At 40.6% G+C, this 17,016-nt stretch overlaps 1 protein-coding gene across 6 annotated transcripts in view; it reads left to right on the top strand.

Moving 5' to 3' along the window:
• LOC148016893 (uncharacterized) overlaps positions 1-17,016 on the top strand; it is a 56,438-nt gene that overhangs the window by 36,787 nt on the left and 2,635 nt on the right. For all 6 annotated transcript variants that reach the window (XR_015687968.1, XM_087663522.1, XM_087663523.1 and 3 more), the window contains 9 exons: positions 4,023-4,113; positions 4,204-4,324; positions 7,219-7,260; positions 7,404-7,547; positions 8,816-9,019; positions 9,099-9,154; positions 9,238-9,322; positions 16,277-16,364; positions 16,455-16,595. Coding sequence is in view for 5 of the 6 variants with exons in the window: in XM_087663522.1 (XP_087519648.1) it covers positions 4,023-4,113; positions 4,204-4,324; positions 7,219-7,260; positions 7,404-7,547; positions 8,816-9,019; positions 9,099-9,154; positions 9,238-9,322; positions 16,277-16,364; positions 16,455-16,595 (972 nt within the window). In the remaining variant the exon portion in view is untranslated. The remainder of the gene's footprint in view (positions 1-4,022; positions 4,114-4,203; positions 4,325-7,218; positions 7,261-7,403; positions 7,548-8,815; positions 9,020-9,098; positions 9,155-9,237; positions 9,323-16,276; positions 16,365-16,454; positions 16,596-17,016) is intronic.

Genomic DNA, 17,016 nt, shown 5'->3' with positions numbered 1-17,016 from the left:
ATGGTTTTCTTGGTACTGAGATTGCTCTCTTTGTTTGTGTCTGAGTTTGGACCAAGTTAGATTTGTCATTCACATAAGAATTTGGATGCACCTGTCACTGCATTCATAGATCCTTGAAGCAGATGGAAGATCAGACTAGAAATCTTCACGGTTACAGATGTCAATTGGGCCAGTGCTGCTATTCATGTATAGTAGCTTAGTCTTCAGTTATATTAGTGCTCGAAAGTTCCTTGTAGACTTATAAGTTATTGGATTTGTGCAACCATCTAGTGAGTACTAAGTAAAGCAATTCTTTCAGTCTAGACCAAGAGTTATGGAAGATCTGGACAAAGGAGGACAAAGCAACTTAGTCATACAGCTGTAACATGTTTTGAAAATGAGTTAAACATGAAACATGCAGATTATTCTGAAATATATTGATTCACAATCAACCGCATGTTCATGCATACTCATCACATTTTGTGTATTTTATGCCCAGCCTTCTTGCTACATAAATTCATCTCATGCATACTTTTCATTTTCTTAGATTTTATGCCCAGCCTTTTTGCTACATAAATTTGTTGCACTTACCTTTGTCATAGACAACTTTATCAAGATCTGAAAGAATACTTGACATTTTCGTAATGCAAGAACTATCCAGTTAAATATCCCCAGGTCTATAGTCTTGTCGTGGCGGTGCTGTAAATTATTGAACAATAGTGACTAAGTATTGTTTTGCTGACCCTTGAACACCTAGCCCTAGCTTACATTTGAATAAAATCACAGCAAACTTGTCTTAATGAGAAGTGATGACAAGGTAAACCGTAACAAGAAACCCACAACATGAAAGAGGGCTGAAGTCGAGCAGTACCTCTGGAGAGAGATGTAAATTGCCAATGTTGTAAAGAGTTGAGTTTACTGGCTGACCTAATTAATTGTGTGTGAGTCATTTCAGGCTAGTGTACAGGTGCCAGCAAATTGGCAAAGGCCTCTTCTGTCCTCAAGCCTTCGTATTATGCATGTGCTTGTCTAGCGTGCATGGGGATACGCTAGTGTTTGCAAAAGAAAACACAGTGTATGACCATGACTGAAACATAGGAACACAAATACACTAATGCAAAACACAAAACAGAAAAATTTAGATTAACTTAATGAAAGAAAAATTCTGAGTAATGAATGAATAAATGAAGGAATGTGTACAGAATGTTGAAAGGCAGAGCTGTCCAACAGCCGATGGCTCTTGTGAGAGTGTTTGAGGCTAGCCATAGGATTCTTACCTGCCATGTGAGCTTCCTCATGACACTCTAGATACCATGTAGTTGAGTAAATGTAGCATACTCTGTAATGCATTAGCACCCAAGGTTGTGCATTGTAATACAACTCCCCTGCAGCACGTGATTTAGAACCTGCAAGGAGACTTAGAGCACTTTTGCTGAATTATGAAAGATGATTCAAAAGGGATGCTGAAAGATGACAAAGGACTCATGAGCTATTTAATGAACTGAATCTGATTGAGTATAAGACTGAAAGGACTGGATTTGACTGACTATAAAACCAAAGGACTGAAGATTGATGGATGCTGAACTGACCATCTTCTCCCTCTTTGCAGTCCTTCAATTGTTTTTTTCTAGTATTTATATGCAATGCATTAGGACCCAAGATTCTGCATTGTTTTAAGATGCCCATGTGGCAGTAGGGGACTGAGAACTTGCAAAGTCACTTGATGGAACACTTGTAGAAATGTGAGACAAGACACAAAACGGATAGCGAAAGATGGTAAAGGCTCATGAGCTGTCTGGTGAACTGAATCTGACCGAGTATGAGAGACAGGCTGAAGGTTGACCAGATGCTGGACTAACTATCCAACTCACATACTGACCAAGGACTAAGAATGGCTTTAAACAGTCAGAAACTCTTGCAAAGGTTATGAAGTATGCTGAATCTACACACACACACACACACACACACACACGTACGTGCGCATGTGCATGCCCACATAAAGTGCAGTACTTCTGGGTGGATTTGGTATGGTGTAAAATGGAAATCTGCATGATGGAGGGTTGGCTAAATAAGACACCCTTTAAATGCAAGGTCTTTCTTTGGTGGGCTGCCTCTCACCTTGGTTTTGAAGTGCTGAATATCGAATGGCAGCTACTTCGTTTGCACAACCATTGTGGAGTCCTCGTGTCATCGATTTATCTCCCGCCCTTTAGCAAGGATAATATGGACTTTCTTGTTAGATATTTGGAGAACTGTGTTTGGTCCGTTGCTGCGCCCCTCTGATTGGGCGTTTGCTAGGCCAAAATACCCCACCCTGCCACAACAACATATGAAGCTTATGTTTCATTTTCTCAGATGTTGGGGTTTTTGGCATATTTGGGTTACCTGGAATGCTTTCATCTTTGACTCAACTACAAGTGTTCAAGGACATATTGCCAGAATCAAGTCTCTTGCATCGGCAGTTAGATCTTATTCAGTATGCTAATCTTCTCCCTTGGGAGGGTTTGGTACCTTTACATATGGTAATCTCCTCTATTCAATTGCCATGACTTTGTATTTTTTTGTACATGATGGCCTAGAGCCACCTTGTAATCTTGTAATCTTGTACTTTTTTTGTTATTAATACAATTACCTGTTAAGAAAAAAAAAAGAGAGAGAGCCCTTTCTATGAGAATAGGTTAATTCATTTTGTTACAGATTGTTGATGAGCATCTGGCACAATATGTATCTCCTTTCAAAAAGTATAGCTTTGACAAGTCTTTTTCCTGTATAACACATTTTATTTAGGCATGGGATATACATTGTTGATAATAATGCACCATTGTCTATATAGAATACTCAAGGCATTGAGAAATATAGGAAATATATGACTTGGATGCCCTCAAATGTGCATATTTAAGACACTTGGCATCGCTGTATGTGACATGGGGCATGTGTGGTAGATGCAGCACCCCCAGCAAGGTTGGTATCTTTGAATAAAAGGTGTCGTGCGACATTTTTCAAGACAAAGCACACACAGCGGCATCCCCACACCTATGCTCCACCACCACCACCACACCCATATTATAAACACACCCACCCACCCACCCACCACCACCACCACCACCACCACCACCACCCCCCCCCCCCCCCCCCCCCCCCCCCCCCCCCCCCCAAAAAAAAAACCCAGGAAAATCCTTGCTCAGAGTGAGGGAATCTGCTTGGGAATGCAGAAACTTGAGCTCCTGCTGCTGCTACACTGGTCTGGGGGGGAGGGGAAGTATCGGCAAGGTATTGCGTGTGGCCCATGAAGTGTAGGACATAAGTTTAGTAGCTGGGTCAAATTGAGGATTTCTAGGCATTGAAATATGGGAGGCTCCAAATACATTCTCTGTTAATGTGTAGATGAGTCATAACACTAATGGATGCAGAATTAGCCTTTGCTGAGTAGATAAAGTGAGTGATAGCTGATTCTTAGGCTACTTCCTTTACCTAGGCTTGCAGCTGTTGGTTGGAAAGATTATGCCCCATAAAAGTGTGTGTATAATCCAATTGCTGAATCACAAGAGAATGGCTGCTGGCTTGTAGCTTTATGTTCATGTCTTTGTCCTTCCACTTGCCAATAGAAGCCAGAATTGCAAGAAAATGGGTGCTGGTTTGCAGCAATGGGGAGCATGAACATGATAGCTGCTATTGTTCATATTTAACAAATAAGGAGATGGAGTTATTTTTCGTTCACAAAGGAACCCTATTTATATTTCTCATTTTTGCAATTGGACACATTTTAGTTTCAACACACGTCATGTGAACTATTTTCTGGAACTTAAACAGTGAAGTACTGTAAGAATGTGGCAAGTTTGCAGTGACATCACTAAACATGGACATGTAAGGCGATGTTTGTTTTTTGTTTGGATCTGGTTTGGTCATCTGTTAAAGGCCCCTGTATATGCTTAGAAGCTGTAAATACCTGTCTGACAGTCTTTGTTAATGCATAATAATGTGGTTTAACACTTGGACCTGTAATAGAGATTTCTGATACATGATTATATTTGTAAATGTACCAGGCAAGCTCTGTATTGCTTTTCCTTTTATTGTCTGAATCTGGAGCACATGCACTGAAGTCAAGGCTCAGTGACACAAAATTATCTGAGTATGGTATGGTAATGCAGCATTTAAGACAACCTGTGAGCTTTATATATATCTTCTCTATTTGTGCACTAACCATACAGGTCAATTGTGAAACAGATATTCTTGATTCGGATTCTATTCTGAAAGTAGAAGTTACTGATGTGAACTGGCGTGATCGACAAAAGCACATAACCTCTCTTTCTGATCGCTACAAGTCTTTGTGGAGGCCAGCTAAGATGTACGGATTTTCATATTATATGATGGATAGATTAAATGATTCGTACTGATGTTAGTGCAATTGCTGTCGTAGATCTAAGCAATGACAGGGAAATGTGTCAACTAGGCTTTGAGTGGCAATATTGTTGTCAATGACATACATGCAATCAATCCTGAATTGAAGAAAGTATTTTCCTTAGACTTTGGTCAAAGGGATTATAAGGATTTAGGCACCATTCGATAGTTGTGTATTGAAATACACCTCTAGCATGTTAGTAGTAAAGGAATATTGAAAGAATCACAACCTTCTGTTGAGATGCTTTAATGGAAGGCTGGAAATGAAGTTAACTTTGAGGAGTAAGACAATGGAAGAAGTAAAAAGGCCTATAATGAATTTAGCCTAAGAGTTCTAGCAGCTGACTAGCCTAAGGGCCCAACTTGAAACTTTCCTAAAGGTACCAGCCAGTATAAGGGTAACTAGCCCAAGGTTCCTAGTGTAGCAAACCTAGAGATACTAATAGAAGACCAGCATAAAGGTTCAGGGTGGCAGAAGGTTGGCTTCTAGCAAACCAGTCAGGCAATCCAAAAGATGCTAACTAAGGGTATTATTGATAAACCACATTACAAGTGGCTTGTGACTTTGTATGCTGCCCAAGTGTAAAACCTTCTAGAGGCATCTCTCTACATATAGTGTCCTTGATGCTATATAGTGATATCCTGAAGGAGCTGGCATGCGCATAAAAGTTGACTAGGAAGAGTAGATCCCGATGCTGGCAAGTGCATGATATTATCATACAATGATGTATAGGGTGTCTCTCCTTGTGATGCATAGTGTTGATGAGCTGGTGGGAAATAGTGCACTGCCGTAGAGATGCCTCTCTCTCTCTCTCTCAGAGCCCACTTTGAGCCACACGTTTTTGACCTCTAAATCATTTTACAATATTTGCACATATCAACTAGCTCTTTCCTAAATAATATTGTGACTCCTACTGATCTCCTATTATCCCTGTGGTCCATGGTTGTGGGTGGAACTCAGGCTCTCATGTATATCATGCACGACTGGAGCCTAGTATGTGTGCATGTTGTGTCTCCATGTAGAAGGATATCTGACTTCCAACCAGTGCAAGCCTTGCATTGTTCCAGTAGAAAGGATGCAGCCAATATGTGTCATGGACTTTGCAGCTTTTAACCTTTCTGTAAACCTGCCTCTTCTAGAGGCATCTCTCTACATATAGTGTCCTTCATTGCCATATATATACATATCTGGAAGGAGCTGGCATGGACATTAAAGTTGCCTAGGAAGAGTAAACCCCCATGCTGGCGAGGGCATGACATTATCATACAATGATGTATAGAGTCTCTCTCCCTGTGATGCATAGTGTGGATGAGCTGGTGCAAAATAGCGCACTGCCATAAAGATGCTTTATGCGCCCCCCCGTGCGTTGCCTAGGAAGAGTAAACCCCCATGCTGGCGAGCGCATGACATTATCATACAATGATGTATAGAGTCTCTCTCCCTGTGATGCATAGTGTGGATGAGCTGGTGCAAAATAGCGCACTGCCAGAAAGATGCTTTATGTGCCCCCCTGCGCCGCCCCCCCCTTCTCTTTTGCAATATTTGCACACATTAATGAGCTCTTTCCTAAGTAATATTGTGTCTCCTACTGATCCCCTATTATCCCTGTGGTCCATGGTTGTGGCTGGCTGGTGGCTGGAACTCGGATTCCCATGTATATCATGCACCATTGGAGCCTAGTATGTGTGCATGGTGTCTCCATGTAGAAGGATATCTGACTTTCAACCAGTGTAAGCCTTGCATTGCTCCAGTAGAAAGGATGCAGCCAATACATGTCATGGACATTGGAGCTTTTAACCCACCCTTCTGTAAACCTGCCTCTTGTAGAGGCTTCTTGCTACCTATAGTGTCCTTCATTGCCATATATATAGATATCTAGAAGGAGCTTGCATGTGCATTAAAGTTGCCAAGCAAGAGTATGTTCCTGTGCTGGCAGGCACATCATATTATCATATAATGATGTATAGGGTGTCTCTCCTTGTGATGCATAGTGTGGATGAGCTGGTGCAAAATAGTGCACTGCCATAGAGATGTGCGCTGGGCCCCCCCCGCTCTCTCTCTCTCAGAGCACACTTTGACCATTTTTTTGACCTCTATATCCTTTTGCAATATTTGCACACATCAACTAGCTCTTTCCTAATTAATATTGTGAGTCCTACTGATCCCCTTTTAACCTTGTGGTCCATTGTTGTGGCCCGTGGGTGGAATTCAGATTCCCATTGTGAGTCCTACTGATCCCCTTTTAACCTTGTGGTCCATTGTTGTGGCCCGTGGGTGGAATTCAGATTCCCATGTGTATTATGCACCATTGGAGCCTAGCACTTGTGGCTCCATGTAGAAGGATATCCATCTTTGAACCAGTTCAAGCCTTGCATTGTTCCAGTGAAAGGATGCAGCCAATATATCTCATGGACTTGCCCTTTTGTCAAAGGAATTCTTCTTGTGCAACTCATACTACGCTTATGAGTGATACAACTTACTTTGGCTAATGGTCTTAGGTTCAGATTAAACCATATATGATTTCATAAGTTGAACTAGGAATTTTGGCACGGTTTACTTAAAGGTGTCTTAAAAATGTTTTTTATTGTATTCGTGCAATGCCCGCTTTTTCTAAAATTTGTGTTGCCTATTCATGTCACATGCTGTTTTCCAAGGGCTAAAGTTTTAACTTTTGCTAATGTCTGAAAGAGGTTCGACTTTCTTTTCAGATACTGTTATTTATTGCTCCTTCTATACAAGCATCGTTTGCTTCTATGATATACACTATATGCTCTCAAAATTGCCTGTTGACATTATTTTTTGATTTATGGGATTTAGATTGTCGCATTTTTCCATTTCAGGCATGACAATTTTAATCTGGTGGATGATGAAAGTGAAGGCAGGTAACTATGCTGTCAGTTACAGTAAATGCTTTCCTTCTCTTCTTGAATGTGGCATAGTTTTGTCTTGTTGGTTCCTTCGGCTTGCTTTATTCACTTTGCTATGTACATGCTTTTTTTGTGATTTTATCTTTTTCTTCGACCAGGCATGACTCAAAGATCTTTACAGAGTGGGTGGATATCGTGTATCCAGAAGGGGACAATGATGCTGTTACAGTAACTGCACATGATTATCTACTTCTTCGTCCACATGAATTTGTCAGTGATACTATCATTGATTTCTATATCAAGTAAGCTCCCTTCAATGATTTAGTCATGCACATTTTATAGTTCACACGCGCACATGAACGCAAGTCTTTCATAATTGATTCTAGCTGCTCCTGATGCGGTTATTTTAAACTGTGCTGGGCAAAATTTTAGCGGCCTCCATCTTTGTAAGTGCTCCAGGTTTCTTCAGAGGACATCACATCTGTGTCTGGACTGCATAGACCATTTCACCACTGTCCCAAAGTATTGTGCTTCACATTTGTGAAGTCAGAATAAGAGACTGCCTGCCAGTTTGGTGGTTTCTGACAGTATCCTAGTCTTTCAGACGAAGATAGTAAAAGAAGGAAAGGAAGGCAGAGGAAATTCACTGTTAGTGTTCATGCTATTTCCTCCAGCTTGCCTTCGCCTGCTCCCAGGAGAGACGCTGGCTGTTTGACAGCCCTCTGCTCCTTGGACATTCCTTGTATCATACACCTAGCATACTGGGGTTGTTGATGAGTCTATTCCTGCATTTTTTCATCAGTCTCTCATTTCTTCTCTTTTTTCTGAGTTAAGTTGTAGTCGTATGTTGTTTGTACTCTCTGTATCTTCTCAACAGACCCTAGACACATTGCTTCGTCCATGGCATTGAATATGGTATGAATAGGGATGGTGTTGGTTTATGCGTTTCTGATTCTCTATTTGGCCTACTCTATCTTTTTGAATCCTCTATGCAGTTTGCTGCTGTTAAGCTGTATAATTTAAGGTCGCCTTAGGACGTTTCTTTGATACACTTATTCTGTCCTTCCATCAGTGGGATTTTCGTAGGATGGAAACAGAGGAGTATATCAGATAATGACACGACTTTAAACATCAAGGCACCCCATGACCCATGGCCCTGGTTGCAGAGTAGTCATTCTCTACCAGAAGGTTGAAGGTTCTAAACCTAGTGCATGGAAGGTTGGTATAAATAATTTTGCAGTGGATGGTTGACGATTTAGAGCTGTGAGCTTTCTGAGGCTAGGGACTAGTGTGAACAGGTTGAATCCATGGAGTTCATATAGTTGTTAGGTGTTAACCCTAGAGCTTGTATGAGAACAGTTTTGAAATTTTGTTCTCTCTTTAAGTTCAGATACATTAGGACTTTTTGCTAGGATAGTATACTGAACGGCGTAGTGTTACTTCACTGATGTCTACGTATTGACTGATGTCTAGCATTTCTAAGGGGTATGCTTTGTATGGCTCTGAAAATGTAGCAGTTGTTTGTTTCAATATTTTTTGAACATTCTTACACTAGTTTTCTCAAATGCAGGTATTTGCAAAGTAATCTTCCAGAGCCTTGCAAGAAAAAGCTTTACTTCTTCAACAGTTTCTTTTTTCGAAAGCTAACTGAACCAGACAAAACCATTGTGTTTGGGATGTCAAAATATAAAACGGCTTTTGAGCGTGTGAAACGGTGGACAGCAAAAGTCAATATATTTGAGAAGGACTACCTTTTTATCCCAATCATGCAAAGGTTGAGACACATTTCTTCTGTGTGGTTGCTGTTCTGTGATGTTGTATCTGTAATATTAAACTCACCTGCCCTTTTGCAGTGCCCACTGGAGCCTGATAATTATCTGCCATCCTGGTTTCCTGTCACCTGGTTATGGTATTGGTCCTGATTCTGCACTTTCACCGTCACTTTTCCATTTTGTATCAGATTTTTGAAATAGAGTTTTTGAGTGAACACAGATTGCCATGATGTGAGAGCTCCTGTTATTTTTCATCTGGATTCCTTGGAAGGTTGCCACACAGATATACAAGAACCAATAAAAAAGTGAGTCATTGTGCATAAATCATTCCATTACATAGTGATTCTTTATCGGTTGAATGAAAGGTGTGGGTAAAGATGATTTAGGCTTAACTAGTTTCTTGAGTAACATTCAAGCCACTAAACATTTACCTTGAAGATATTTGTCTTTAATGTAATCATGTAATGCAGCAACACAGCTGGTCGATATGGCAAATATTACTTGCGTCCCATCAAGATGGAATTGGAGGATTGCACGCTGGTCAAAGAAGCAACTTACTGGAGTAAATAGGAGTTGTGATAACCTTGCTAGGTTGAAGTTCGTGCAAGAGACCTGTTTTGCCCTTGGTGCATAGAAAAATTACATATCTTGCCCTTGCTAGGTTGAAGTTCATGCAAGAGACCGGTTTTTCCCTTGGTGCATAGAAAAATCTACACGTCTTGGCCTTGCTAGGTTAGCATTGACTTGTGTCCAATCCACTGCACAATGGACTATGTCTTAGGCTCCATTGAGATGATGGAGCTAATTAGATCCTTCACTATTCACCTCAGTTGATTGGAGCAGACCATACCTATTTATCCAGCACCATATCCACCTTCCCATACTGTCTCTAGCCACTGCCATTGCTGACACCCAGCCCACCACCCTCCACTTCACAAATGAGCTAGCTGACATATAGAGTCACCACTGCCTCTATAATGGTCTCACCAATTTTGAGCACACTGTTTCCTCAGAGACACACCTCTCAGCCTACCTCTATCGTATCTCAACTACCCTCTAGAGTTTCCCCCACTCCACACACACTATGGGACACACCTGACCTGGGACTATGCCCTAGAACCAATGGCATGATGGTGAGTGCAGGGAGCTATATAGACACCTTCGAACCCAGAGAAGGCTAGAGCATATACATATAGGGAGGCCCAGTGGCAGATGAGGATCCTCACTTGCCATGGATGGCGAGTATATGAGGAGACACAATGCTAGGATCTATACCACCTATTTATGGGACAGAGATGTGGCCATAACATTGCACAAATTATGGGAGTCACATTGCTTCATACCTGTTGGAGACACAAAGACATGGTAGTCATATGTAGAGAGGCTATAGGATATAGCACCACCCCCGTGATTTCACACACTCTAGAGCCTTAATCTACCGCACTCACCTTCTTCTCACACAATATGGTGAGGAGTGTCATAGAGTACCTACATCATGGATGATCGATGGATCACATAGGGATAAAGGGTGAGCACCTCATTTTGTAGTGGAAATTTTGGCATGTCTTCTTGCTTTCATGTTTAATAGGGCATTAGCTGAAGGATTTCTAGACAAGTGGACCATGCATACCATTGTGCTTATCCACAAGTCTGGAGATTCCCCTAGATATAATTTGACCATCAAGGCAGGCCACACTTTGGCTAAGATATATGGATCAATGATGGAGTCCAAACTGGTTGCCTATACAATGAGAGCGGGATTGAAAGCTGTAGGACAAACTAGATTCAGATAGAGGTTCTTTGCACTTGACTACATTTTCAGTTTGAAATTTAATATCCCTTGCGCACCATAAGCGCTCTCTAAAGAAAAACATCTTCTCCTAATAATTTGCTGCACCAAGCATAAATCACATTAGTCCTTGCCAATTAACTACCAAGCATGAGCAACCAATGTCACACGCGAGTCTACGTACGACAAGTTATAGTCATGTGGTAATTAGACAATGTCGAAAATCCACAAGAATAAATCAAATCATGATGTTAAATTTTTATATATATATTTTTGGTAAATTTGATAACATACAAGGGAGTTAAGAAGCAAGTGTCCTCAGTTGAATTAAAATTTTCCAAAAATAATTGGAGGGTGGTGACCAACATGCTAGTGTTGTCTCAATGCGGCGTATTTGCACTAAACTGTTAAGGAGAACAAAAATATTTATGTACTCCCTTAGTGCAGCGAATTTGTACATAACTGCTCCCCCAAAGGAAAATAAGGTAGCCATGGATTTGCATAGGTTACTGTCTGAGTGTGGAAAATTTGTGACCTTTGGACTTTCAATGTGATTGTGAATGGTTAGCAGAAACCATAAGTTGGAGATAAAGACGATTTTTGAATCCAGTGGGATTTTTCAATAAAATGATTCTTTATTTAAGTAAATATCAGTGATACTTTGATTATTGGTTTAGGTTGTGGTTAAATCATGATCTATTATCTCATTAGGAACCAAAATCTCAGTATCCTCATCTAATGAAGGAGGATCCTCAATGGCAGGAGTGGAAGGAGATGTATCTTTAAAGGGATTCAATAAATTGATATGAAAGGAGTTATGGATTTGTCAATGTGGAGGTATATCCAATTGGAAAACATTATCATTAATATTGTGTACAATATGAAATGGGTCGCAATAACATGGAGTCAACTTGATCTTTGGATGCCTATCAACATTATTTAATCAATGCTTTTCTATGCGCAATTGTACTAAATCATTTTCATTAAACTTAATGGCTTTATGTTTCTTATTAGCTTGAATGGTGTAACACAATTGAGATTGTTTAATGTTTTTAGTCACATTCTTTAAAATTTTCTTACGGTCTAACTCTTCTCTAGATGGTGGCAACTAAGGTGGATAGTCATGCTAGAGAGCGCTTTTGTGATGGCGTAAGAAGTGCAGTTTGAAGATTCTCAACCTCTTTGCTTTGCTTCCTAAGAGCACGCTTGGTCTTGATATATGAAATCAAGGGGAATAACTCTTAAGTCTGAATAGCTATGCAAAGTAATATGCTCTCCCTAAAAATCAAAGGATATCTAATGAATGCGGTAATTGATGTCAAGATTATATTGGTGGGGAAAAGGCATAGCTAGCATAATATTAGAGCATTGTAAAGGTGCTATAAGAAAATGATATTTTAAAAAATGAGAGTCCATAGTTATTTCTAGTTTTTTAACTTCACAAGTTCTCTTATACCTTATTTCTTGGAAATCAGACTTTATCTTATACAATAATGGAGTGGTTTTCAAATGTAATCTTCTAATCAATTTCTTAGAAATGAAATCGTGTGAGGTATTGTTATCATGCAAAGATAACTATATCTGAATCTTGCACATATCCTTGTATCTTTAATAAAGTATAAAGAGAGACGTGTGTACCTTGCTTACCTTTAGATGTTGCCTCTTGTTGTAGAGAGTCAGTGGTCCAATTAGGAGCATAGTCTGGTATTTTTTCTATATTGTGTAGTTGAGCAGCGACATTGTTGGTGTGACTATTGTTGTTGTTGTTGTTGTTGTTATTTGACAATTTAATCCGGTAATTTACTCGTAGATAGCCAAGATCTTTTGTTGTTTTGGCTGTTATTGCAAAAGCGGTTTTGAGCGAATTGCCGAGTGCAGAGGATGTGTGCAATAGCTTGGAATTCTTTTCCAGTATTGTGTGCATGGGATACGGCAGCTTGTAAAGAAGAAGGCTTAAGAGAATGAAGCTTAGCTTGTATAGTTTACTGAAGTCCGGTCTCATATTATGTTAGAAGGCTTTGTCATCTTTAGGAACAATGATCTTCTTGTAGAAATACACTTGTAAATAAATCCAGAAAAAAGAATTTTATGTAGAAACATGTTGCTGCAAATGAATAAGGACCTTCCAGTAAGGCAATAACCTTAAGGCTGTGTGGGGGGGTGATTTAAATGAGCCCCTCTAAATAAATCCAGGAAAAAGAATTTTATGTAGAAACATGTTGCTGCAAATGAATAAGGACGTTCCAGTAAGGCAATAACCTTAAGGTTGTGTGGAGGGGTGATTTAAATGAGCCCCTCTCTTCCCCTACCCCCTTCTTTTTTAAAAAAATGGATGAGAGGCCAACAATTAATTAAAAAAAAAGAAACTTTGGCATAAAGAAAGCTTAGTAAAGCTAAGTTTAATCAAAACTTATGCTTGCGTGTTGTCACCTGGTCACGGTCTGCCACTGGCATGAAAGTCGGAAAACCTGCATTGCTGTCCACGCTGACATCAATAGTCCGACTGTTGAACTGGAGGGAATGATGAAAGCTAGAGTGGTTTTGAAGCTTGAGAGGTAGCAACATCAAGCCTTTGGTTACAGATCTCTCTCTCTCTCTCTCTCTCTCTCTCTCTCTTTCTCTCTCCTTGACAAAACCACCTTGGGAGGAAAATACCACTTGTGGTTGGAATTGAGTATACATGACTGGAAAAGAAGAAAGCTTTTGAGAGAATCCTTTGGAAATGTCTATTTCACCTTGGAAAGAGGGAAAGAGGGAAATTGTCTACATGGAAGTGAATGAGAAATTGTATTGGTAAAGTTGATATAATTCATAATATGTAGTATGTATCCATGTTCATCATGATTCACCATTAAGGACAAGCACTCTAGCATGACCAATTGAATCCACAAAATCGTTGCACTATTGCATGATAAATGAATGGGAGCTAGTGTGTACTTATATTCGCTAATCAAGAGTATACTCATGCATGAACCCATGGCATTGATGTCTGTAGTGACACATTGGAGAAGACCCACTCCAGTGTGTACAGAAGACAATGGGATTGATTTGGCTAAACCTTTCTTGAAAGAGGATCCATGTTAGTAGGCTAAAGGTGAAGACTTTGATGCTCAATCTCGCACTATTTGGAAGGACATTCATGAGTGGATGCTTTGGATGTGAGAGGTTCAGACCCTAGATGAGCGAGAGCAACATTGGCCAGCTTGTCCATTTTGCATGACCCTCATGAGTTTCTTTGACATGCCATTTGTTGGCAAGCACATTTGAATGTGTAAGGCGATGATGATGTGCCCCTACATGTAGTTGACACAAGGCGGTCCAAAGCATCATCGAACTTTCCAGGTGTACTTCCAAAAGTGACAATGGCACAACCAGTAAATGAGCAGGGTCTCCTTCTTGTGGCCTATTGACTGAGGGCTTGTAGTTGGAAGTTGGTTGGCAAAGTTATTGCGAGAGTGCACAATGGAGGAAGAACTTGAACATGGAGATAGAAGGGAAGAGATAGCCCAGTATAAACACGAAAAAGAGAGGGGAAGAGCTGCAGTGATCCATGGTTGAATTGATCAGTCCTTGCACACAATAGTGAAGTGTCGGTGAGGGCACCAGATCAGGCCGATGACGTAGAATGTGCGGGATGATGGAGGAAGTGCTGAATCCTGAAATGGGAAGAAAGAGAATGACCGAGTCAAGTTTGGGGGGCTGCCTTTAGATACGCAGCCCTGCCCAAAGCTGGCCGACCAGCATTAAATGCTTGCTTGGAAACCTGACCAACTAGCAGGGAGCCAGCAAACTGAAATGCTTAGCCCAAAACAGCAAGCAGATAGTAGGAACACATACTAAATCTGTTTAAAACTGAATTGCAAGGGTGCCATCTTTGTCAAAATACATGAAATGAGAGAGACACAAAGTCTGCGAGCTCTTAATATCCTTGTCTGTCTCAGGTTGAGGTCCATAGGTCAGAGATCACTGTTCATGACACGAATGTCCACTAACAGTTAGAACAAGACGGGATTTATCGACCATGTCCACAATAGTGTGTGGAGACTTTGTAGCACTCTCTTTGGACATGCCAAATGGCCCAGTTGGTGTCAAGATGGACCTGCAAGATTCTATACTACATCAAGTTGTGTCAAGGTTGTATCATCCGAGGTGCCTTTTGTTGGCAATCGCTTGGATAGGGCCGCCATTTGCTCTACAAGGTTGAGCTACAAATCATGATCTTCACCATTGAGGTTGACTCCTGTATGGTTGCAGGTGTGGAGGCCTTGTGTAGTAGACAAGTGTTTAGGGTCATTGGTGTTGCAATCAAAGGCTGGACTCGCAATTCGGCATCCCTAAAAGGCCCAATTTTTTGATGCACCTTAATTGTACACCACTCTTACAGAGTTTTTGTCCACCATTATTCGCCTCTTTTATGGGTGCGGTAGAAGGACTCCTGGTACCATGAAGAGCTTTGGCAGATGCATCATGCTTCTTCACACCTAGGTTTATTATAGCCTGTTTTTTCATGCTACAAGTTGGTGATCCATGATGGTGCTAAACTGGTACACCCACACACCCACACCACCCACCCCCAACCAAAAACAAGCCACAACTTCAAAAACCCAACCAACACAAGGAAAAAAAGGAACTGTTTTGAGGTATGATATTGCAATCAAGGGTTGGTGTCACAATGCAAGGTGGCATCTCTAAAAGGCCCAACTTTTAGCTGCAAGTATCTGTTAATGTACCATCACTCTTACAAAGTTGTGGTCCACCATTATTCACTCGCTTCATGGGTGCTCAGAGGACTCTTGGTATCATTACGAGCTTTGGCATGCATTTCTTCACACCCACACCATCCACAGCCTAGCAGCCTTGTTTTTTGTTGCGGTGCACATGTTATTTGATGTGGACATATGTCAGGTGAAATTTTTTGTTCAATGTGGGCAACCAGCCGTTGCACCCAAGTCAACAACTTTGTGCATTGTTGTTCCCAAAAGCAACTTCAATCAGTACATGCGACAAAGGAGTATACCAAAGCTGCATGCTTTGGCCAGCAGGCTGTGGCACACCACCCTACATTGCCCAGCTCTGTGACAATTATTATTGCTTTCTGAGTGGCCAGACTTACTTTGCATTTGATGTTTTATATCTACAGTTATGTTCACATTTGTGAATGGATATGCCTTTTCTTTTTGTGCATGTTACATGATTTGATGAAGTGCTATGTGAGTGTTGGAGTGGCAGCCTTTCAGCATCAAGGTGTATGAGTGCTAAGAGGATGCTGTTTCATCTGTACTGGGCAAAAGAGAATTCTGGATTTTGTCTCAGTTAAGAAGGGTTTGTTTGGGTTCTGATTTATTACTGTTGGAGTTGAATGCTAGGAGCGCACTCATGTTTATGTACTTTGGCTGACTGCCTTGCTGAATACTTAGAGAACATGTTGACATTTTGCAAATCTGCTTTATGTATGGTGCTCTTGTTGCAGCTATCTTATAGAGGCTTGGATGCAGAAGCATACTCAATCTGATTTTGACTGTACAAACAAGCCTACAGTGCAGTTTATTCCAGCTCGGGTAGGTGGCAGGCTGGTATTTTGGTACTTTGGTTTCTGATTGTAGATGTTGTGTTTGACTAGTTTTGCTTTAATGATTTCTAAACCACAGGTGCCACAACAAACAAATTATTCTGACTGTGGGTTGTTCTTACTGCACTATGTGGAACTGTTGATTAAAGAAGTTCTAAGTGGTGGTTCTATTGTGGAACGGCTCAGTAGAGATGTTCACAATACTGGTGCTTTTGAATCTGTGAGTTCTTTCTCCTCAAAAGCTGGTAGTTTTATGCATCCACATATGATAGGTATTTCACCTCATGGAGAACTACTTGTGCTGGGACTGTACTCTCTTCACTTTCAGTGCTTTAGCTCCTGTTCCTATACTTCTGCATAAACTGCTTTGTATGTGAATTTATTGCTTATCTAGTTTCGCCGTTAAATAGATTCACATTGCACATGTATTTTATATGGAATCTACTTGATTTAATGCCTGTTTAGTGCACCTCTCATGATTCTAGGTGTGAATAGACTATTGGAGTCCATATAATATTCATGTAAGAAGCATTGTCGAAATCGATCACTTCTGTTCAGTTTGATGGAAATTAGAGTTACTTTGGCGAACAGAGAACATGATGGCTGCTTTAATAGAATTCTAGAAGTCACTCCATGTAAGA

The sequence above is a fragment of the Lygodium microphyllum genome, chromosome 22 (genome assembly GCF_053477565.2).
Source record: "Lygodium microphyllum isolate KBCC chromosome 22, Lygodium_microphyllum_v1.1.10, whole genome shotgun sequence".
Taxonomy (NCBI): Eukaryota; Viridiplantae; Streptophyta; class Polypodiopsida; order Schizaeales; family Lygodiaceae; genus Lygodium; species Lygodium microphyllum.
This window is presented reverse-complemented; position numbering and strand designations above follow the sequence as displayed.